This window comes from Canis lupus, chromosome 8 (assembly GCF_048164855.1).
Source record: "Canis lupus baileyi chromosome 8, mCanLup2.hap1, whole genome shotgun sequence".
NCBI lineage: Eukaryota > Metazoa > Chordata > Mammalia > Carnivora > Canidae > Canis > Canis lupus.
This window is the reverse complement of record NC_132845.1, coordinates 15,503,978-15,528,581: the sequence shown is the minus strand read 5'-3', so window position 1 is coordinate 15,528,581 and position 24,604 is coordinate 15,503,978. Positions and strand designations below refer to the sequence as shown.

At 35.2% G+C, this 24,604-nt stretch overlaps 1 protein-coding gene across 6 annotated transcripts in view; it reads left to right on the top strand.

Moving 5' to 3' along the window:
* The window catches only part of COL24A1 (collagen type XXIV alpha 1 chain), a 387,541-nt gene that overhangs the window by 143,631 nt on the left and 219,306 nt on the right, over nt 1–24,604 (top strand). For all 6 annotated transcript variants that reach the window (XM_072834343.1, XM_072834342.1, XM_072834338.1 and 3 more), the window contains 4 exons: nt 9,137–9,190; nt 10,737–10,781; nt 17,188–17,241; nt 20,464–20,508. In XM_072834343.1, coding sequence (XP_072690444.1) covers nt 9,137–9,190; nt 10,737–10,781; nt 17,188–17,241; nt 20,464–20,508 — 198 coding nt within the window. The remainder of the gene's footprint in view (nt 1–9,136; nt 9,191–10,736; nt 10,782–17,187; nt 17,242–20,463; nt 20,509–24,604) is intronic.

Here is a 24,604-nt window from a genome sequence, read left to right as displayed (position 1 = left end):
AGACTATTTGACCATATATGTGTGGTTTTATTTCTGAGTACTCTATTCTGTTTCACTGGTTTGTGTATTTGTCCAGTACCAAACTGTTTGAATTATTATAATGTTTTAGTATATTTTGAAGTCAAGAAATATAAGACCGGGCAGCCCGGGTGGCTCAGCGGTTTAGCGCTGGCTTCGGCCCAGGCTGTGGTCCTGAAGACCCGGGATCAAGTCCCACATCGGGCTCCCTGCATGGAGCCTGCTTCTCCCTCTGCCTGTGTCTCTGCCTCTCTCTCTTTCTCTGTCTATCATAAATAAATAAATAAATCTTTAAAATTCAAACAGGGATTTAAAAAAAAAGAAAAAAGAAATGTGAGACCTACAGCTTTCTTCTTTCTCAAGATTGTTTTGGCTATTGAGGGTTCTTTGTGGTTCCATGTGAATGATAGAACTGGTTAATTTTATATTTGCCATTGAGTTCTTGCCAGGGATTACACTGAATTTATAGATTGCTTTTGTTAGTGTAGAATATTTTAACAGTATTAAGTCTTCTAGTCCATGAACATGACATATCTTTATACTATTGGTGTCATCTTTAATTTCTGTCACCAATGTTTTGTAATTTTCAGTGTTAACAAGTCTTTCACCTCCTTGGTTAAGTTTATTCCTAAGTATTTTATTGTTTTTGATGCTATGGTAAATGGGATTCTTTTCTTACTTCATTTTCAAATTGTTTGCTGTCAATGTATACAAATGCAGCTGATTTTTGTATATTGATTTTGTATTCTGCACCGTGGTTGAATTCATTTATTAGTTCTAACAACATGTTGGTAACATCTTTAGGATTTTCTACATACAGGGTCATCTTGTATGTCATCTCTGAGCAGGAATTTTACTTTTCCCTTTCCTACTTGGGTGCATTTTTTTCTTTCTGGATTAATTGCTCTATCTAGGATAGAAATGATGGGAATCACTTGTAGAAATGATGGGAATGAGCATTCTTGCCTTGTTCTTAATCTTAGAGGAAAGCTTTCAGTTTTCCACTATTGAGTATAGTAACTGTGGACTTTTCATATGTGGGCTTTATTAGATTGAGGTAATTTCCTCCTATTTTTTAGATTGTCAAGTATTTTATCATGAAAGGGTATTGAATTTTTTCAAATGCTTTTCCTGTATCTATTGACATGATCATGTTATTTTTATCTTTTGTTCTGTTAATATGGTGTATCACATTGATTTTCATATATAAACAATCCTTGCATCCTAGGAATGAATCCCATTTGGTTATGGTATATGGTCCTCTAATGTGCTGTTGAATTCATTCTGGTAGTATATTTTTTTTTTTTGCTAGTATTTTTTTGAGGATTTTTTTTTTTTTCCAGTTTCTTTTTTTTTTTTTTTTTTTATTGGTGTTCAGTTTACTAACGTACAGAATAATACCCAGTGCCCGTCACCCATTCACTCCCACCCCCCGCCCTCCTCCCCTCTACCACCCCTAGTTCGTTTCCCAGAGTTAGCAGTCTTTACGTTCTGTCTCCCTTTCTGATATTTCCCACACATTTCTTCTCCCTTCCCTTATTTTCCCTTTCACTATTATTTATATTCCCCAAATGAATGAGAACATATAATGTTTGTCCTTCTCCGACTGACTTACTTCACTCAGCATAATACCCTCCAGTTCCATCCACGTTGAAGCAAATGGTGGGTATTTGTCATTTCTAATAGCTGAGTAATATTCCATTGTATACATAAACCACATCTTCTTTATCCATTCATCTTTCGTTGGACACCGAGGCTCCTTCCACAGTTTGGCTATAGTGGCCATTGCTGCTAGAAACATCGGGGTGCAGGTGTCCCGGCGTTTCATTGCATTTGTATCTTTGGGGTAAATCCCCAACAGTGCAATTGCTGGGTCGTAAGGCAGGTATATTTTTAACTGTTTGAGGAACCTCCACACAGTTTTCCAGAGTGGCTGCACCAGTTCACATTCCCACCAACAGTGTAAGAGGGTTCCCTTTTCTCCGCATCCTCTCCAACATTTGTTGTTTCCTGCCTTGTTAATTTTCCCCATTCTCACTGGTGTGAGGTGGTATCTCATTGTAGTTTTGATTTGTATTTCCCTGATGGCAAGTGATGCAGAGCATTTTCTCATATGCATGTTGGCCATGTCTATGTCTTCCTCTGTGAGATTTCTGTTCATGTCTTTTGCCCATTTCATGATTGGATTGTTTGTTTCTTTGGTGTTGAGTTTAATAAGTTCTTTATAGATCTTGGAAACTAGCCCTTTATCTGATATGTCATTTGCAAATATCTTCTCCCATTCTGTAGATTTTTATACCTATGTTCATCAGAGAATTTGGCATGTGATTTTCTTTTCTCGTAGTGTCTTGGTCTGGCTTGGTATCAGAGTAATGCTGGCCTTATAAAATGAGTTTGGAAGTGTTCTCTTCTTTTCAGCTTTTTGAGAGAGTTTGAAAAGGATTTACATCAATTCTTTTTTTTTTTTTTTTAATGTTTTGTGGAATTTTCCCAGTGAAGTTGTATGGTTCTGTGCTTTTCCTGGCTGGGATGTCTTTTATTACTGATTCAATCTCCTTATAAGTTAGAGATCTGTTGGATTTTGTATTTCTTCATGATTCAGTTTTGATAGGATATATGTTTCTTGGAGTTTTATCTATGTCTCCTAGGTTATCTAATATGTTTGTGTGTAATTGTTTGTATTAGTGTCTTATGATCCTCTTTCATATTTTTATTTTTTTAAGTCTTTTTTAGTCCAGATAGACATTTGTCAATTTTGTTGATTTTTTTAATAGTCTTTTTTATATGAATTTTTATTTATTTATGATAGTCACACACACACAGAGAGAGAGAGAGAGAGAAAGAGAGGCAGAGGGAGAAGCAGGCTCCATGCACCGGGAGCCCGACGTGGGATTCGATCCCGGGTCTCCAGGATCGCACCCTGGGCCAAAGGCAGGCGCCAAACCGCTGCGCCACCCAGGGATCCCTGTTGATTTTTTTTAATAAATAATAAATTTATTTTTTATTGGTGTTCAATTTGCCAACATACAAAATAATACCCAGTGCTCATCCCGTCAAGTGCCCCCCTCAGTGCCCATCACCCATTCATCCCCACCCCCTGCCCTCCTCCCCTTCCACCACCCCTAGTTCGTTTCTCAGAGTTAGGAGTCTTCATGTTCTGTCTCCCTTTCTGATATTTCCTGCCCATTTCTTCTCCCTTCCCTTCTATTCCCTTTCACTATTATTTATATTCCCCAAATGAATGAGACCATATAATGTCTGTCCTTCTCCGATTGACTTATTTCACTCAGGATAATACCCTCCAGTTCCATCCACGTTGAAGCAAATGGTGGGTATTTGTCATTTCTAATGGCTGAGTAATATTCCATTGTATACATAAACCACATCTTCTTTATCCATTCATATTTTGATGGACACCGAGGCTCCTTCCACAGTTTGGCTATTTACCCCAAAGATGCAGATGCAATGAAACACCGGGACACCTGCACCTTGATGTTTATAGCAGCAATGTCCGCAATTTTGTTGATTTTTAAAAAACCTATAGTTTTATTATTTTTTTCTATTGTTTTCCTATTCTCTATTCACTTATTTATGCTCTAATTTTTATTATTTCCTTTTATCTCCTAACTTTGGGCTTAGTTTGTTCTTTTTCCAGTTTCTTGAGGTGTAAAGTTAGGTGGCTTATTTGAGATCTTTTTTTAATGTAGGTGTTTACCATTTTAAAATTCCCTCTTAGTACTATTTTTATGCATCCCATAAATTTTAGTGTATTGTGTTCTCATTCTCATTTATCTGAAAATATTTTCTAATTTCCCTTTTGATCTCTTTTTTGAAAGTGCAATGCACACACGAAATAAAAGAAGAGACAGACACAAAATACTGTGGGGATCAGGGGACCAATGCAAAGCCTGCAAAGGTCCCAAGCTCATAAAGGCTGCTGCTTTTACTAGATGCATTGTTTAACCCTATGTATTTGAAAGAGAGATCTCTACATTAGATAAGTCAGGTAATACAAAGAAGCAGGCTTAAAATAACTTCTAACAAACATCCCTCCCATGTAGGGTGCACAAGGAAGTTTCAAGTATGATGAATAGTCCACTCTGGTGTTCTAGTTGGTTGCATCTTGCGTTCAGGACTTACTGCTCTTCTGTATCTCTTTGTCACATCATGGGATGCATTTTTCAGGATCATATATATTTTTTAAAGATTTTATTTATTTATTTGAGAGAGAGAGAGAGACAGAGGGAGAGCACAAACAGGGGAAGCAGCAGAGGGAGAGAGAGAAGCCGGCTCCCTGCTCAGCAGGGACTTGATCCCAGGAGCCCAGGATCATGACCTGAGCTGAAGGCAGATACTTGACTGAGCCACCCAGGTGCCCCTCTCAGGATCGTGTATTAACGGCCTCTTTTCTTAGATCTATTTATGATACAGCAGGCCTGTTTCCCACATTCAAGAGTGTTATTTAATTTCCTCCTATTTGTGACTTTTTTTGTTTTCCTTCTGCTATTTGATTTCTAGTTTCATTTCATTAAGGTCAGAAAGAATAGTTGATATAATTTCAATTTTATTATATGTGTTAAGACTTCTTTTGTGACCTAATATGTAATCTACGTGATCTGTGCTGGAGAATTTGCATATTTAATATGGCAAATATGAAACATGTGCATAGCTTAAATAATGATGAAAAAACTATATTAACATTAAGAAATAGACTTATAAGCTTCTTGAGTGTTCCTCACTAATCATGTCTGTTTCTTCCCTTCTTGCATTTATAAACACTCTCTTTTTTTCGCATCTGTGTATACACTCTCATAGTATTTGTTGTTTTCCTTGTTTAGGAAATTCATACAAAAGGAATTATACTGCATAAGTTCTTCAATGATTTGGTCCTGCCATTCAGTCTTATCTTTTTTGTGTACCCTAGGTTGATGCATGTAATTACGGCTTATTTATTTTTACTGCTATAGAGTAAGCCACTATGTATATACAATTTTTTAATCGATACTGTTGTTAGACAATTATGGCCTTTCTTTCTTGAGGTTAATTTTCACAAATTTTACATGTGTGCTTGTAAAGAATTTGTAAACTCCAACTTGAGGATTCATTGTTCTATATATGGCCATTAGATCAAGTAATTTTGCTATTTCAGTCTTCTCTATTCCTATTGATTTTTATTTGCTAGATCTACTAATTTCTGAAAGATATGTTGAATTTCTCTCTCTTTTTTTTTTTTTAATTTTTTATTTATTTATGATAGTCACACACAGAGAGAGAGAGAGAGAGAGGCAGAGACATAGGCAGAGGGAGAAGCAGGCTCCATGCACCGGGAGCCCGACGTGGGATTCGATCCTGGGTCTCCAGGATCGTGCCCTGGGCCAAAGGCAGGCACCAAACCGCTGCGCCACCCAGGGATCCCTGAATTTCTCTCTCTAATACTAGATTTCTCAATTTATTTTTATTCATTTTTACCTCATATTTGAAATTTATAAGTTGCACAAACATCAAGAGTTTTTAATCTCTTCCTGGTGAATACAGCCTTCTATCATTTAGTGACCCTCTTAATTCTAATAATCTGTTTTATTTTAAAGTCTACTATGTCTAACATTAATTATTTCAACTCTTTTTGGGCTGGTGAATCTCTTGAATATCTTTTTCTACTTTTTTTGACTTTAAATTTCCCTGTATTTTTGTTTTACGTGTGTTTCTTATAAATAGCATATAACTAGTTTTGTTTTGTTTTTTAATTCAGATTTTACAACTTTTCTAAGATTATAAATTGGTCTTGGAAGAGAAAGGAAAGAGGGTTTATGTGCTTCCTGAGAGTTATTTTTAATTTCTTGGTCATTGGTACCATTCATGCAGGTAAATAGCTGCAGTGAGAGAATAAGGCACCCTAGTGGTGGTGTTGTTGTTTTTGATCACTCAGCCTTCTGCTGGTTATATCTTGCATATGGAGCTGAGCCAGTTTCTTACACATACACAATAATCTGAAATTGTATATTCATCAATGGCTTTGAGCCCCAGGAGTTGTTAATAAGTTTTTGGTGTCTGCTTATTTTATGCTATAAATTTTTAGTAGCCTATCAAAATTCAGCACAAAATCATTTGCAAAGATAAAAAATTTATGACCCTCCCAGAAAAGATTTTTGTCTTTCATCTAAGTTCCCATTATACTTTGGTTCTACTTCTATTTCCATTACAATTATTTACTAATTTTTATTTTAAAGCGCCATCATCTATAATAAATTATGAATTGATTAAAAATAGGAACTGTATTTTATTTGTATTTGTATACCCAGGGCCTAATGCTGTGCTGTTTATTGGACCTTACCCGTAGAGGAAATTAATAGATGGTGGATGAAAAAATGAATGAACAATGAATTAAATAATTAAGCATAAGCTGTCCTGTGATAGAATTTAAATATCAGAACATTCTGATTCCATATCTTACATCAGTCTAAATACTTAAAACCTATCACTTTGAGACCAAGAAGACTATTTTGGATATTAAAGAGTTAGAAATTATTATATCACAAATATAAACTCAAAGTGGATGAAAGACCTAAATGTGAGATAAGAATCCATCAAAATACAAGAGCAGAACACAGGCAGTAACGTTTTTGAACTCAGCCACAGCAACTTCTTGCAAGACATGTCTATAAAGGCAGTGATGTGTGGAGCATTTTTTCATGTGCTTGTTGGCCATAGGTAGTTCTGACATTGGAGACATTGGAGAAATGTCTCTTCATATCTTCTGCCCATTCTTGACTGAATTGTTTGTTTTTTGAGTGTTGAGTTTGTTAAGTTCTTTATGTACCTTGGATACTAGCCCTTTATCTAATATGTCATTGCAAATATCTTCTCCCATTCTTGTAGTTTTGTTGACTGTTTCCCTTGCTGTGCTAAAATGAACAAGCCTGGAAGCAACAAATGTTGGCAAGGATGTAGAGAAAGGGGAACCCTCTTACACTGTTGTTGGGAATGCAAGCTGGTGCAGCTACTCTGGAAAACAGTGAGGAGGTTAGGTTCCTCAAGAAGTTAAAAATAGAGCTACTGTATGACCCAGCAATTTTCTGAGTATTTACCCCAAAGATACAGATGTAGTGAAACAATGGGACACCTGCACCCCGATGTTCATAGCAGCAGTGTCTACAATATCCAAACTGTGGAAGGAGCCTAGATGCCCTTTGACAGATGATGGATAAAAAGATGTGGTATATAAATACAATTGAATATTACTCAGCCAACAGAAAGATGAATATCTACCATTTACATCAATGTGGATGGAACTGGAGGATAATTTGCTGACTGAAATAAGTCAATCGGAGAAAGAAATTATCATATGGTTTCACTCATATGTGGAATATCAGAAATAGTGAAAGGAACCAGAAAGGAAGGGGGGAAACTGAGTGGGAAAAAATTAGAGAGGAAGACAAACCATGACAGACTCCTGACTCTGGGAAACAAACAAAGGTTTGCAGAAGGGAAGGTGGGTAGAAGGGGGATGGGGTAACTGGGTGATGGGCATTAAGGAGGGCACTTGATGTGATGAACACTGGGTGTTATACTATATGTTGACAAATTGAATTTAAATTTAAAATGAAAGAAATCTTTATATCAGAATTCTTTCATTTGTAAGTAATGAAAACATAAACATGACTACATAAATAGAAGAAAAGTTTAGGAATCCAAACAATTAAATTCAAGACCGCAAATAATATGATTAGAATCCAATTACTTCTGTTCTTTTCATTAATTTATGGATTTCATTCTCAGGCATGCTCCACTTCATCGTTTCCCACTGTTTAGATTTTTATCATCCTTAATGGTACTCCCAGTTGTTACACTGTAGTGCAAAAACTTTCTTTAGTTAGACTGAGTTGGATTCCTGCCTCATTACTGAACCAATCACTATTTTTAAAGGTGTAGAATATGCTGACTGACTTAGGTATACATGTCACATGTCAGCCCTCAAATTTAGGCAGAGATGAACTCACCTCCCCTCAAATCAGGTAGGCTGAGTGAGGAGAAAGTGTTTCCCTAAGTAAAATTAGGATGCTTTTGCAAATGCATGATGAACTTGCATCAAATAACATATACCCATTTCAATAATCTAATCCATCTCTTCCAATAAAAAAATAAGATAGCTGCACGAAATGTTATTGCCTAAGTCAGTTTCTCGAATAACATTATATACATAACCTTGTGATATTATAGACTGTTAAACTGACCAAGAGTTTTTCTTTTTTTTTTTTTTTTGTATTAGAATATAGCAATGATAGAGCAAGGTGTAATGTGAAGACAAGATTCTTGTGCAGTTTGTCGCTCAGCTGCATTCCAGAACTAAAAATTAAACCCACCTGGATAGATTCACGATTTGGCATATTTTCTACATTTAAAAATTAGAAAATATCTTTTAATGGTTATAGAATCACTAAAAGCAATAATACAAAAGTTAGTTTTTAAAAGAGATTTACTTAAAACGTTGCTGACACATTGTATAGTTAGGGGAGCAGAACTGAATAATAAAATGTCATCATGTTAAATAGATAAATAGGGTATTTTCTGAAATAAAAAGATTTTTAAGTGACTTTAATGAATTTTTATTCAGAGAGCATTTGATTTTTTAACAACATGCATTTTAACAAACGAGTTTTTTAATAGTGAAATTCCTAATCACATTCAGATTGTTACTTTCATCTGCAAGCTAGTCTCTTAACAGATAATAAAACAGAATATGTCGCTTCTGTCTGTTTTTAGACTTTTGGATACTCTATTACATATTTATTGTACTATTACCAAATTAACAATTGTACTCATTGCTTTAAATTTGAAGTACTTTTCTGAGTGGCTGAAGAGTAACATACTGAGCAGATTATTTGAACACAAACATACTTAAAAAAAATAGTTTATCCTACATTCCCCAATGTTTTGGAGTTTACTGCTCACCTATCCTCTGACCTTACTTTGATAACTTCATAATGGGAAAGGAATGGTACCAAATTGTATTGGCCATCTCCAGATTAATGCTGATTGAGGAATATTCATTGAGGTAAAGGTTTTTTTTTTTTTTTTTGAGGTAAAGTTTTTATTATTTGTACTTATGTTGCTTTTATAGGGACTCCTTGGAAATAGGGGACCTCCTGGACCTCCTGGTCTCAAAGGACTTCAGGTATGGAATAAATAAATAATGAGTCAGTAATTGTTTTAGTTCAAATTTTCCCTTTTTCATTTCTGTGGAATTTTATTGCTTAAAGAAACATTGCTTTAATGTGTGGACAGTTTTTTCCATAGAGGATTTCAGGTTGCCATTTTTTACAGGCAGTTAGGAAATGGGATTTTATTTAAAGGTGAAAAATCAGCATGTTTTAGAAAATTTATCAATAAATGCAATAAAAACATTTATTACTTTTTAATTTTCTTGGAGAATAATATATAAAAATCCTTTATTTTTTGATGTTCCTCTATAATCTGTCCACTGATACATCTTTTGATCCTTAGAAGAATTCACAAGATTTTATACTTTTATGACATTATAATTGGTTTCACCCCAAGAATATTGAACCAATAAGCTAGTCAAGAATCTCTAGACATTAACTCTATTGGGTAGGATCTGATATACCTTTGTATCTCTAAGGCTTAAAACAGAACTAAGATTCAAATCTATATTTATTGAATGAATGAAGTATTAAAATGTGCCAAGAGCAAACATGTTCTGTACCAGTAATTTTTTAATATACCAGTGTATATTGATTTCCATCTATTAAGAACTTAGTTGAGTTCCTCTCTGTGTGAGAGAGAGATTGAGCTCAAGAAGGTGAACGTTATCCTTAATATATGATTTCAGTGATTCCTAATCTTTGTTTTGGATTTGATTTGCATTTTCCTAATGATTAGGGATGCTGAGCATCTTTTCATATGTCTGTTGACCATCTGTATGTCTTCTTCAGAAAAATGTCTATTCAGGCCCTCTGTCCATTTTTAATTGGATTATTTTGGCGTTTGATGTTGAGTTGTATAAGTTGTTCATATGTTTTAGATACTAACCTCCTTCAAATATCCTAATTTTGTGGTAAATACCCTCATCACTTTCACTCTTATTCATTCTCAATTTTCTACATATAACTTTTATCATCTACCAGTTTAAAAATAGTCAAATAGGATCCCTGGGTGGCGCAGCGGTTTGGCGCCTGCCTTTGGCCCGGGGCACGATCCTGGAGACCCGGGATCGAATCCCACGTCGGGCTCCCGGTGCATGGAGCCTGCTTCTCCCTCTGCCTGTGTCTCTGCCTCTCTCTCTCTCTGTGACTATCATAAATAAATAAAAATTAAAAAAAAAAAAGTCAAATAGGGCATGTCCCCCTTAGGATAGACGTGGGGTTATCACTCAAAAAACTAAAATGTTACGGGATGGCACAGTAAAATACAAGAAAGTTGGGGTACCTGGGTCACTAGGTAGGTTAAGCATCTGATTTGGGCTCCAGTATGATCTGGGATCCAAGCCCACGTCAGGTTCCCTCTTCAGCAGGAGCTTTTCCCTCTGTCCCTTCCCTGCTCATGATCAGTCTCTCTCAAATAAATAAAATCTTTAAAAAAAAAAAATAAAATGCAAGAAAGTCACAGCATTATTTTCATCACATCTCAGAGTAAATAGAATAAGAGTTACTTTTATAAATACCTATTTCAGGCCATGATATATTCTCATTTTATTTTTTAAGGGAGAAGAAGGACCGATTGGACCCTTTGGAGAACTGGGGCCAAGAGTAGGTATCATGTAAATACTTTTCAAAAAGTACTTCTCTTAAAATAACTTATGTGAATGTCTTTTAATAGCACCAAATTTTAAGTTTTACTAAAGGACAGAAAAGCCTATAACATATAATCCCTCCAAATAATATAGGCCTATAACTGGAATTTCCCAGGGATATTTTAAATGATATGTCTACTGTATTTTTGCTTGTTGCTTTAGTGGTTTTATGGTCTTAGTAATTTGTGCTAATTATTTATAAAGTTTCTCAAAATGTAATAGAAAGCTAAATACCGGGATGCCTGGGTGGCTCAGTGGTTGAGCATCTGCCCTCGGCTCAGGGTGTGATCCTAGATCCTGGGATCGAGTCCCACATCAGGCTCTCTACAGGGAGCCTGCTTCTCCCTCTCCCTCTGCCTATGTTTCTGACTCTCTCTTGTGTCTCTCATGAATAGAAAAATAAATCTAAAAAAAAAAAAAAAAAAGAAAGAAAGAAAGCTAAACACTTTAGCCATTTTAGTGATATTCTGAGAATGTTCTTTTCTGAGTATGCCAACAAAATTATGGAAACTAAATAGGAAGTATTTTCTGTCAGCCTTTCCTTCATATAATATTGTGTGGTGATATATGAATTACCTGTTTTCAAGTTCTGAAAACATGTTCTTTAAGAATTTGGGCATGCACGACCAAACCTTACATTATTATGAAATAATAAAGGTGTGTGTATCACGTTTATTTTAAGAGACATCATTAGACTCACATGAATCCATCTCATTCTTTTTCCTTGAGAACATCGTAGCATGCAGGTTCTTAAAACATTTTTGCATTTATGGAAACAGTAATTCTTTCTTTTGCACCTTTACCTCACTAACATGTATACACTATCCCATTGAAAGAAAAAGAATTTTTATTTCATTTTGTATGAGGTGAGTTATATAACAGAAAGACTATTGTTATTTGAGCCCAGTATAATTGATCTCGTTTAAAATTTGCTCCTCTAGAAAACAGAGAACCGTGTTTGCCCCTTATCAACTCAGCCTTAATATTTATTACTATTGTTGCTACTAATGGTTGAAGATCAATTTAAACCTAGTATTGCTCTAAGTATGTCACACGAATCATCTCTAACCCTGAAAACAACCCTGCAAGATATTGTCCACAGTTTTAAAATATTAAAATAAGGCTTTACTATTACATGCTCAGGGTAAACCTAATATGGCAAAACTTAAACAGGGCCAGAAGTGATGACTCCAGCACTGGTGCTCTGAATTTCTTGACTTTAAAGAGATAATAAATATGCTGATACAGATTTCAGTGATTTTCCTTCCATAATGTAGATATGATGTATAACTATTACTGTATAACTATTACTTAATATACTGTAATGCTTAAGTATTACATTATTAAAGATGAAAGAAATATTCTTTTTCTAAAACAATGTGAATAAAGTGTATTATTTTAAATTTTTTTGTAAATATCATAGATAAATCTAATAATTTAGACTCTTAATTACATTTCTTCTGGCGTCTCTGCAAATTGATTAGAGAACAATTGATATTTAACAATAATGGGATGATTTTTGATTCTTTGCTTTACTTTGTGCTTGCTAAGAAACCACTAACAATTTCAAGCAAGGCAGAGGTAAAAGTTAGAACAATTTTTTGTTAGAAGTCCTAAATATAATTTTAAAGTTGCTAAAGTTTTTGTATGCAGTCAAAATACAATGAAAGCTAGAGGATTGTTTCGTTTTGTTTTAAGAAAGAAAAATAAGAATATCTATTAATGGATAGGAATAATAAAATCCAAACCAATAATACCTGGTAGGTATTATAAATTAGTATTCTATTTGGCAATTGCGCTCCACAGTTTTTTTACTCTTAGATTTGAATTTGTCACACATGTTGAGACATAGTGATTTCCTTAATCAAATTTTGTATAATCAGATATCAATTATATTAGAAACCACACACTAACGATTGACCTACCCAATATCTGGGATTTTGACTTCTTCTCCTTCAGTAATCTTATTTTCCACTCTCTTTAGGTACTAACTGCTGTAGTCATAACATTTACCTTATCATTACCAGTAATAGCAGCCTCTCATTATTTTCAGTTTCAAACTTCTCACTCTCCAGCCATAATCTCCTTTCTTTCTAGTACATTCTTTCTAATAACCAATCCAACAGTCCCAGTAGGAATTTTAATCTATTGACCTTTTTGCCTTTCTGTTATTCTTGTTTCACTCCTGACCCCTCACATCTTTCTTCGTCATCCTCAAAACACTAAATTATCCCTTTGATTGCATTCTGAATTCTATTGCCGTACTCATTTACTTTTTAAAAATGATTTTATTTATTTATTTGTTTATTTATTTATTTGAGAAAGAGAATGAGGAGGGAAGGAGCAGAGGGCAAAGCAGACTCCCTGCTCTAATGCTGGCTTGATCCTAGGACCTTCAGATCATGAACTGAGCCAAAGACAGAGACTTAACTGTCTGAGCCACACACATACCCCCCAATACACATTTACTTTTAGTTTTCAAATTATTATTTTACACTTTCTCTCTTCTCAGATCCACTCACTTTAATCCTCATTCTTAGCCCATTACCTTGCATCCTAGTTCCCTGAGAAGATTGAAGTATTCAGAGGAGAGCTTCCACAGGTTTCTACTATTGCTTCTACCCACCTCTCTGTATCTATGCCATTTAAAAAGTCTTCCCTCCTGTTATTGTGGATGAACAGGTCATTTTTGTAGCTAAGGTCAAAACTTCCACTTGTTTACAATGTATCTTATCCTTTTGCCTACTGAGGAACATTGATCCAACTATTTCCCACTTTTGCCTGCATCTTAATTTTGTTTTCTTTAATGGATCCCTCCTATCAGCAAATAAAGATGCTGTTATTTCTACCAGTTTAAAAACCAAAAAACAAAACATATTGATCCCAGGTTTTCTTCGAGGTGTTAACCTTTTTTCCCCTTTCCTTTTCAGTAAAAATTCTCAGAAGTATCGTCAATATATGCACTTTACGTTTTTCTCCTCACCCTATCTGCTGAAACCATTCTTGTCCATACCACTCCAAAACAAATGACTTTGTGAAGGTCATCAGTGACTTCCATGTTGCTGAATTCAATGGTCATTTCTCAATTTTTGTATTACGCAATACTTGCATGCCTCAGAATTTGACAGGATCACATCCTCCTCCTGGAAACACTTTCTTCACTTACATGATCTTCCTCCTAAATCTCTGGCAGGAAATTTGCTATTTTCCTCATTTCTTCAAATTCAAAGTTTTGGAGTGCCCCAGGGCTTGCTTTGTGGACTTGAGTTTACACTCACTCCTAGATGAGTAGGTCGAGCCTTATGGCTTTAAATACCATCAGAATGCTGGTGATTGCCAAAATCATATGTTCAGACCAGAATTTTCTACCCTCTGAATCCCTGGACATGTAAAACTACCACTAGATCTCTCTACTTTGAATATCTAACAAGACTAGCAAACTAGAGTTTATTAAATTTAGTTCCCAATTTGCCCTCCAAACCTTTCTTCTTACAATCTTCCTTGTTTCATTTCTTACTCAGATTAAAATATTGAGTTTATTCCTGATTCTTCTCTTTCTCTCACATTCTACACATGACCTGTTAGCAAATCCTGTAAGCTCTACCTTCAAATTATATACACAGTTTTACTTACAATCTCTTCTGTTACCACCTTGGTCTATGCCACTGTCATCTTTCACTTGGACTATCGTAATCCTCTTTGGACTGCCTGCTTCCACTCTTGCATTAAAGTGGTCCTGTTAAAACATAGATAATGACACTTCTTTTCTCAAAGCTTTTCTGAGTTTTCCTGCTTCATTCAGAGTAGAAAGCAAAGCCCTTACTATAACCCTTCAGGCCTTACATGATCTGGCTTCTCATCCCCCATTCCTTTCTTTGACCTCATCTTCTTACTACTCTCCTTTCTTATTGTGCTCCAGCTTCATTGACTCTTCATGGTTTCTTTAACAGACCAGTCACATGCTTGCCTCAGGGCCCTTTGCACATGTTTTTTCCTATGCTTGAAATATTCTTTCTTCAGGTAACCATATAACTTATCCCTTTTAAGTCTTTACTCATACGCTATCTTCTCAGTGAGGTCTTCCGTGGCAATCTTTTTTGTTGTTGTTATTTTTTTTTGTATATTTTTTTATTGGAGTTCGATTTGCCAACATTTAGCATAACACTCAGGGCTCATCCCGTCAAGTGCCCCCCTCAGTGCCCATCACCCAGTCACCCTACCCCACCCCCACTTCCCCTTACACCACCCCTTGTTTGTTTCCCAGAGTTAGGAGTCTCTCACGTTCTGTCTCCCTCTCTGATATTTCCCACTCATTTTCTCTCCTTTCCCCTTTATTCCCTTTCACTATTTTTTATATTCCCCAAATGAATGAGACCATATAATGTTTGTCCTTCTCTGAAACTTTTGTTTTAATGGGTCTCAAAATTCTGTGACAGATTTTTGGTCAAGTTGTTTCCATTAAAAAGTACTGATTTTTAAAAACTAATAACTTAAAACTGCCAGACACGCACAAAAAAAATCCAAATGGTCCACAAAACAGTCTCCTTTCCTTCTGAAGGTTTTGCGATACACTGTTATTATGAACCAGTCTTTTACTATTAAACTTAAATGGCCAATTAACACAAACAGTTCTGAGACTGTTCTTCCACCACTGATTAAGATTGGGGTGGCAGGTATTGGGGATAATATTCATTTAGCCTTCTGAGCTTTCTGGGCAGACTTGGTGACCTTGCCAGCTCCAGCTGCCTCCTTTGATGACACCCACAGCAACCGTCTGTCCTTTCCTTCAGCTCAGCAAACTTGCAAGCAATGTGAGCTGTGTGACAATCCAGCACAGGTGCATATCCAGCACTGATTTGGCTTGGATGGTTCAGGATAATCACCTGAGCCGTGAAGCCAGCTGCTTCCATTGGTGGGTCATTTTTGCTGTCACCAGCCACATTGCCACGACGAACATCTTTGACAGCTACGTTCTTGACCCTGAAGCCCACATTGTCCCCAGGAAGAGCCTCACTCAAATCTTCATGGTGCATTTCAACAGACATTGTAACATTGGAGCAAAGGTGACCACCATGCCAGGCTTAAGAACACCAGTCTCCACTCGGCCCCCTGGGACAGTACCAATACTACCAATTTTGTAGATGTCCTGGAGAGGCAGATGCAAGGGCTTATCAGTTGGACGAGTTGGTGGCAAAATGCAATCCAGAGCTTCAAGCAGTATGGTTCCACTGGCATTCCTATCTTTACAGGTGACTTTCCATCCCTTGAACCAAGGCATGTTAGCACTTGGCTCCAGCATGTTGTCACCATTCCAACCAGAAATTGGCACAAATGCTACTGTGTTAGGGTTGTAGCCAATTTTCTTAATGTAGGTGCTGACTTCCTTAACGATTTCCTCATATCTCTTCTGGCTGTAGGGTGGCTCAGTAGAATCCATTGTGTTAACACCAACAATTAGTTATTTTACACCCAGTGTGTAAGCCAGAAGGACATGCTCACAGGTCTGCCCATTCTTGGAAATACCTACTTCAAATTCACCAACACCAGCAGTGACAATCAGGACAGCACAGTCAGCGTGAGATGTGCCTATAATCATGTTTTTGATAAAGTCTCTGTGTCCTGGGGCATCAATGATGGTCACATAATACCTGCTGGTCTCGAATTTCCACAGGGAGATATCAATGGTGATACCATGTTGACATTCAGCTTTCAGTTTATCCAAGACCCAGGCATACTTGAAGGAGCCTTTTCCCATCTCAGCAGCCTCCTTCTCAAATTTTTTGGTAGTTCTTTTGTCGATCCCACCACATTTGTAGATCAGATGGCCAGTAGTGGTAGACTTCCCCAAATCTATGTGTCCGATGATGACGATATTGATGTGAGTCATGAGTCTTTTCCTCCCGTTTTGGTTTAGGTTTAGCGGTGGTTTTCACAACACCTGTGTTCTGGCGGCAAACCTGTTGTGAAAAATCTTCCTTGGCAATCTTATAAAAAATTTCAACAAAACTCTCACAACAGTTTATGTCTCCCTTCCTTGCTTAACTCTATGTCCTTTACATTTAACAGTACGTAAATACTATATATTTACTTTTTTTTTGAATTTTATCATCCTCATTAGAATGTAAGCTCTATGAAGGCAGATATGCTTAGTGTATTCTTCATTCCTCAACCCCTATAACTGTGCGGGGCACATAGTAGACAGTTAAAGACTGTAGAATGAATACTAATGGGGATGCTAAAATACACTTATCAAATAATTTTGAAGTGCTTTATTTCATAGAATGGTCTGAATCTCATAAATGTTTGGTAATTTCCGAAAACATATGATTAAACATATCTCTTTTTTTTCTGTTTTCTTCTAGGGAAAACCAGGTCAAAAGGGGTATGCAGGTGAACCAGGACCAGAAGGCTTAAAGGTAAAGTACCTGATACTTAGCAGTTACAAAGTATAGTTTTCAAAAAGATAAAATTATGACTGTCACAAAAATATAAAATGAACATCTGTCTAAGATTTTTTTCAACTTATTAGTGAGGGAACCAGTAATATGTTAAAACTGGCTCAACTAGCATTTGAGAAGTTATGTATCTTTATATCCACATCTGTATATCTGAGTCTATAAATATCTATAACTGTGACTGTGTTTATATCTATCTATATCCTTATTTGGATAGATATACAGTTTAATAAAGAATTATTGAGATTTGTGGTTAGATATAGGAGAATAAACCATAATTTGGGGGGCTATCCATTTCACTGGACATAAATCTGTAAGTTAATAGAACTTCACTATATATAGATATAGATTTTATATATCTTCATCAAGTCTGAGTCCTTTAAGCAATTGTGTAGTGATTCTAAGTACATTTCTAGAAAATCACTAGGTGGCCTTTACCACTTTATGTCATTGAAAGAATGTGGCACCTACATTTTTGCCTTGTTTCTAAGTTTTGTATGACTTTTTAACACCAACAAATATAAAATAATGCAGTGGTTTTGTATGTACAACACTAAGGTCTAAAGAAAACTAGTTACTAGTTTATAAGAATTGCTGATTTATACAAACTTAAAACCTAAGGAAAAATTGAAAAGCTTTACAGCATTGTAGCTAGATTCCTTAAAGTTACAATTAATTTATATTAAACTATTTTTGTGATACTAGGATCTAAGGGAAAGACAGTATTTTTTGAGGTCAATTAATAAAGAGATATGAGCTAAAATATTTTCTAATGTGTCAGCCTGTCTCTCTGTGGCTGTAGTCATCCTGGGGGAATATGTGTACGTGACCTTCAAGTTAGACCTGGAAATGGAAACATGATATTTATAAACAGAAAAGTTAATTCTCCGTGACCGAGATTAATCCTTGTACTGCCAAATAGCTCTAAAAAGTCCACCTGTGAGCTACCATCTAGTCAAACTGCCAAGAAACTGAATCTTAGCCATAGTGACATCCTGTCTCCTTAGTAGAATCACACCAGCATTTAGGGGGGTCTTTGTTACCCAGGAGATGAAGGAGTTCTTTAATCATCAACTCCTTGTATTTGTCCGAGATTTTAGTCTTGGTGTATCATACAGCTGTTCACTAGAACCAGGCATTCCCTTGGGGGAACCTGGCATTCCTGGGGGGAGCACTTGGGAGTTGGTTAAGGGTCACACCACCTTTTACAGAACCCTAGGATCTCTGTTCTCTTCCTAGGCCTGGGGAAATATTCCTCTCTCTCTTGTTACCCTCAAAGACCAACTCACCTCCGACCTTCAGGCTCCCTGAAAACTAAGGCAGGAATGCACGTAATCTGCAAGCCACTTCTGCTTTCTGCCTGTTAATACAAACCTCCCCTAAGACTATGAAGCACAAAAACGGTCCCTCTCCCTTGGAACCTGAGAGGGGTATTGGGTAAAGAGGGAGAAATACAAGAAAATTAATAATCTGTATATTATTCTGTCACAAATTTTCTACAAGAGCTGTCTAGTGAATTGTCAGTCAAAAACTAGGATTTACAAACCAAAATGCTTCATTCTTTATTGTATATCTAAAAGCATACAGAAATTGAAACAAAAACTTGTGTAGTCTTTAAAAGTTTATTTCAAATTGATTACTCATATGAATATTAGGTATCAGTGCTTAAAATCAGCACTATCCAGTAGAGTATATAATATAAATCACAGATGTGAGCCACAGAAAAACATGAAAAGAGACAAATGATATTAATTTTAGTAATAATGTTTATGTAACCCAAAATATGAAAATATCATCATTTCAACATGTGATCAATATTAAAATTATTAATGAGATATTTTATATTCTTTTTTGGTATAGAGTCTTTGAAATCTACTGTGTATTTTATATTTGCATCACATTTCAGTTCACATCAGCCAGTTTCAAATGCTCAGTAGCTATGTATACGTTATTAGTGGCTACAATATTGTTCAGTGCTGTTTAGCAATTTACTATTTCATCCTGAGATTTAATTACTAATTTTTAAAAATAGCAATTGATGCTTTAATTTTAATTAATTTTAAATTTATTTTTAAGTAGCAATTTAATAATAAATAATTTTAATTTTTGAATAGCATTTAAATTTTTAATTTAATGTTTCAGATAGCAATGGATGGTTTAATTTTAATTAATTTTTAAATAGCAATTGATGGTTAAATTTCCTCTTTCCATATATAGAACATACACCCTTGTCAGGTTAACTCTGCATGGTACCATGAACTTAATCTTATACCTTTCATTAATCCATGACTTTGTTCAGCCTTCACTGATGCCATTCCTCAACACCAAAAATGGACCTTTCTCATCATTGGTGAAATCTCACCCATTCTTCAAAGCCCAACTCAAATACAGTTTCATAAGCTATTACTTGAAATCATCGATGTTTGGATTTTCAAAAGATAGTATGATGAATATATTACAGTTTACCTAATGCCGCCAGCTGGCTATGGGACAGCACAGTGTAATTAGAAATGCTAATATTTCTGTGGTGAAATAGAAGGATGTTCAGATTAATTAAAATAAACAGGAGTATAAATCGCCTCTCAGGTCAGATAAAGTGTTGCTGCCAAATAAATTCGGGTTAGGTCAAGTTTGCCACCAGACAAGTTTTGAAAAATTGAGTTTTCAGAGCATCATGGACTATAGACTGTGGTAATGTTATGAGCATACATGACTTCCCCAGGGAAGCCAACTCTGGCTGTACCAGCCCACAGCATGCATGCTCCTATGAGCTCCCTTACCGCTTAAACCTACTACAGGTATTCTGTTCTGCTCAGCAGTGTGAGATCTTTTCTCCTGAAACAAATAGAGCATTCCTGTGGGCAAAGTCTTTCTTTTATTTTTATTCTTCTTAATACCTTCTGCAGCACCTACCATTCTGCCTTTTACAGAGTATGTCTGAATATTTCGTGTTTAAAATTTTATTTGCGAAAATGTTTTAAAAGTGATTAAATTCATAAATAGAAGAATGTAACGTAAGGAAATACTGGAAAGACTGTGTTCCTCAGTTTTGAATAACTGAAGTTCTCTTTGCATTTTTTTTATGGATTTGACTAATCACATTAAATGAAAATGGAAGCAATGTCATGAGTGATCTTATTTGGAAAATAACCATTTTTACAGCTTTCTATTTTTTATTAACAGGGAGAAGTTGGAGATCAAGGAAACATTGGAAAGATTGGTGAAACAGTAAGCTTATCTTATGCTCTTTTATTTTTACCATCATCTGTAAGCACGTCTAGAAGTCATATTAACCATGATTTGTGCTTAATAAAATTCTGTACCAAAAATGCTTAGCTCCTACAAATTTAAAGTCATTTGTGATATGACAAATAAAACCTACTGTACAAGAGAACTAAGAGGAAATACAGTTACTGATATTTTTTTTTTTCAGTTACTGATATTTTTGTCCAAAATAAATTACATTTATAATCTCAGGAGCATTCTTATTTCTAATATTTGGTCTTTAATTTTAGTTCTGATCATTTCAATCTAAATTTGACCTTAACATTTTTCATTATTAAAAAATTACAACTTACCAAGCCATAAAATAGTAAGCTTTTAAGCTTGAAAATATTTTTCTTCAGGTTTGAAAGATAAACTAAGAAGTAAAGTATTAGCATATTGTAATTTCTTTACTCAAAAAAGTTTGATTTGTTGAAGTTTACATTTCTATGGAAGTAGGATGCTTTATGTTGTGTTTGAATCAGATATAAGTAATTTTATTTCCTGTACTAGGGAAAGCCAGCTAAAATATTTTCTAACAAATGAACCCATATGACATATACAAAGTGGAAAATTGCATTAATGCAAGATAGGTAAATTTATTTACAAAGTGTGCTGGGTTATCATAAAGCAAATAGTACCATTTAATAGGTTAAATGAACACATTCTATTACCTCTAAACTATCTCATGACTTAAAAACAACTTTTCTAAAAGATTATTTTACAATCTTAAGTAATTAAACAATCATATTTCCTGGCCTTGTGATAAAATAGCAATATATTTCTGATAGTCTTATTTTTGTCATTAGTTCTTAATAAAAATAGGAGAGGATTCATTTAATCTTAAAAGATCATTGCCATACCAATTAATCCTTAATAACTAGAAGAAGAATTTTTTGTTCTTGTTTTTACTGAGAAAGGTAATTTCAGTGGAACATTTACATCAATTAGATTATTCAAGACTTTTGATATAATTGTAACTCGCATTTCTCTAAGGTCATTCAAAGTAATTAAGTTCTGTGTTTGAGTGACAAATTGCTAAGAAATATGTATAAACTAGAATTAATAGCCAAAGTTAAAATACCAATGAAGAGCATCTTTTTTTTCTTTTTTAAAGATTTATTTATTTATTTGAGAAAGAGTGAGCAAGGCATAAGCAGGAGGGGTAGAGGAAAAGGGACAGAGAATCTGAAGCTGACTTAATGCTGAGCCCAGAGCCAGAGATCATCAGACCTGAGATCACAACCTGAGCTGAAACCAAGAGTCAGATCTTTAACCTATTGTGCCACTTAGGCACCCCAAGCGCATCTTTCCTTAATAAAACATGATATATTATACTTCTAAGTGTTATTTACTTAGTAGTGTTGGAATAGTTCCAGACAGTATAAGAACCCATTGCCAATGAGTGCTGTCTAAAGAGGAAGTGCCTCGGCAGATAGTGGATTTCTATTATTAGAGGGAAATTAACATTTATTGAGCATTTGCTATGTGCCAGACATAAGACAAAGGGATGTTTAACATTGCAACATTGCATTTAATTCTCAATTTTAAAAGATACATTTTGAAAAAAAAAAGACACATTTTGTTATTATAGTTTTTGAACTGAGGAAACTGAAGCTCAGTAAGGAATTTGTTCGAAGTCGCATAACTAATAAATTACAGACTGAGATTTAAACCTAGAGATCGAAACTCAAAATCTAAATCTCAAAGTGTCATATCCTGGCTTTATGGCAGTATAATTGACAAAGTTATAAGATATTTAAAGTGTATGTGATGATTTTTTTAAAAGATTTTATTTATTTGTCACAGAGAGAGAGAGAATTAGAGCAGGGGGAGTGGCAGGCAGAGGGAGAAACAGGCTCCCTGTTGAGCCCCAATGTGGGGCTTGATCCGAGGACCCTGAGGTCATGACCTAAGCCAAAGGCAGAGGCTTAACCAACTGAGCCACCCAGTCACCCGTGGTGATTTAATACACATATACTTTGTGAAAGGATCCCCCACCATCAAGTCACTTAATTTATTTTCTAATAGCCACTTGGACTACAAGTTATAGAGAGATTTTAAACACCAAATATCTTATCAAACAAAAGGACCTTTGCATCTTTGATGTTTCATCTTTCTCATTAAGGATAGGAGATAGACTTTAAAACAAAAAACTTTAGTGACTATATTGAGTTAATTAAAATATATAAAATGCCTAAAGAGTATTTGCTTTCAGCTCTTGGTAATTCCCAGCTTTTATTTTATCTTACTAATTTCAAAATCTTAGAAATATGGTTCATCCAATCCACAGTTCTGTTAAAACAAAACTCATAATATGGTAAGATATGATTGTACTTTCTGACATCAGTATTGTAATTTTGAGATATCTAAGGTTAGTTGAAATTGCATAGCTAGGTTTTGCTTTTCCCAATCTTTCATAGTCTTTTAATTGCCTTTAACTGGACCTCCTCCAGTTTTGTTTCCTTCTAGATCTATACAAATTAGAACCTAGTTTGTGATACAGCATGCCAAGCACAGAAACCCCATCTATATCTCATGTCTCTATACTTTTTACATTCATTTATTGTAGACAAATAATTAATTTTTATAAATGTGCCCTAAAAACATCTATAATTCCAAAAGATGCCCCTCATCCTTTTCATTCTAGCATTCTACTTTTTATGAATAAACCTGAAATTATCCCACCTAATTGCCAGTCCTCTCGGTCTTTAACTTTCCTGCTGAAAGTATTTTGAAGAGGTATTAAAGAGAAAAGAATCTAATTTTTTAGTATTGGTCAAGAGAGCAGAATTAGGATCAGTGGATAGACATTATAAGAGAGCAGCTTTTTTTGTTGGCAAAATATTTTAATAAAATTTCTAATGCTCAGACTCTCCCATGGAGTAATTCTACACCTTCTAAATAACTGCATAAAGAAATACATGTTCATAAACTGTGTTATATTCTATAAAGGAAAAGTTTAAGGGACTCTGATAGATGTGCCAAATTTAGATCAGAAAATGAGAGAAGTCTGCTTTGAGGAAACAATATATGATTTGTAACCATGAAGCATAGTATGATCTAGCTAGGGAAGAGTGGGGAGAAAGAACATTCCTGGAATATGCAACATAACAGACTTTCCAACTTTGGCCTTAACTTTGCTTTAGAGAAATTTCTCTAAATATTTGTTTTCTCAACAATAAAAGCGTGAAAATAATAACTTCATGGAATTTCTTGTGAGGATTAAACAGGGCAAAGCACTTAGCACAGAGCCAATCACATAGTAAAAACCTGGGAAATGTTATCTGTAATGGTGGTGGTGGTGGTTATTATTATATGGAAAAGCATTTGGCTGTTTTAGGAACTGAAAGAAAGCCAGTATGGATAGAACTTCGTGAGCCAAGGGAAAAAGCATAGTGAGGGGCTATTAGTAAAGGAGGCAGAAGCCAAATCTTTCAGGGCCATGTTTATTACTTTGGACTTGATCCTGAAGTAGATGGAAAATCATTGAAGTATTCTGTGTAAGCCAATGACATGATTTAATTTGTGTTTTATAGTCACACTAGTGGCAATGGATTGGGAAGTTGGAACATGGTTATGAGGAGCAGAGCAGAAGAGGGTAACCAGTTAGAATGCTATTGTCATAGCCTAAATGAGAAAGAAGGATGACTTGGGCCAAGGTGATGGCAGTGGATATAAGAGAAGTGGATGCATACGAGATATATTTGAGGTGATAATTTGAACATGGGCTGCAAAAAAAGAGGAAGGATTCTAGTCAGTCCCCAGCATATAATAGGTCTTTGATAACTAAACTATTTATGATTTATCAGGAATATTCTGGACACATAAGGAATTAGTATATATGATATCTAAGGATAATTCCAATTCTAAGAATCTAGGACTCTTTTCTAAGAATTTAAATGTTCCTCGTCTTCCTCTCACCTGCCAATTTGGCTTCTTTTCTCTGGCTCTCCTCCAATTTCATTATGTCTTCCTGCTGTTATAGCAAATGGAACTAGATTCAATATTTTAGAGCCAATGGCTCCACAACCTTTTTCATGAAGGGGATAACAACCTC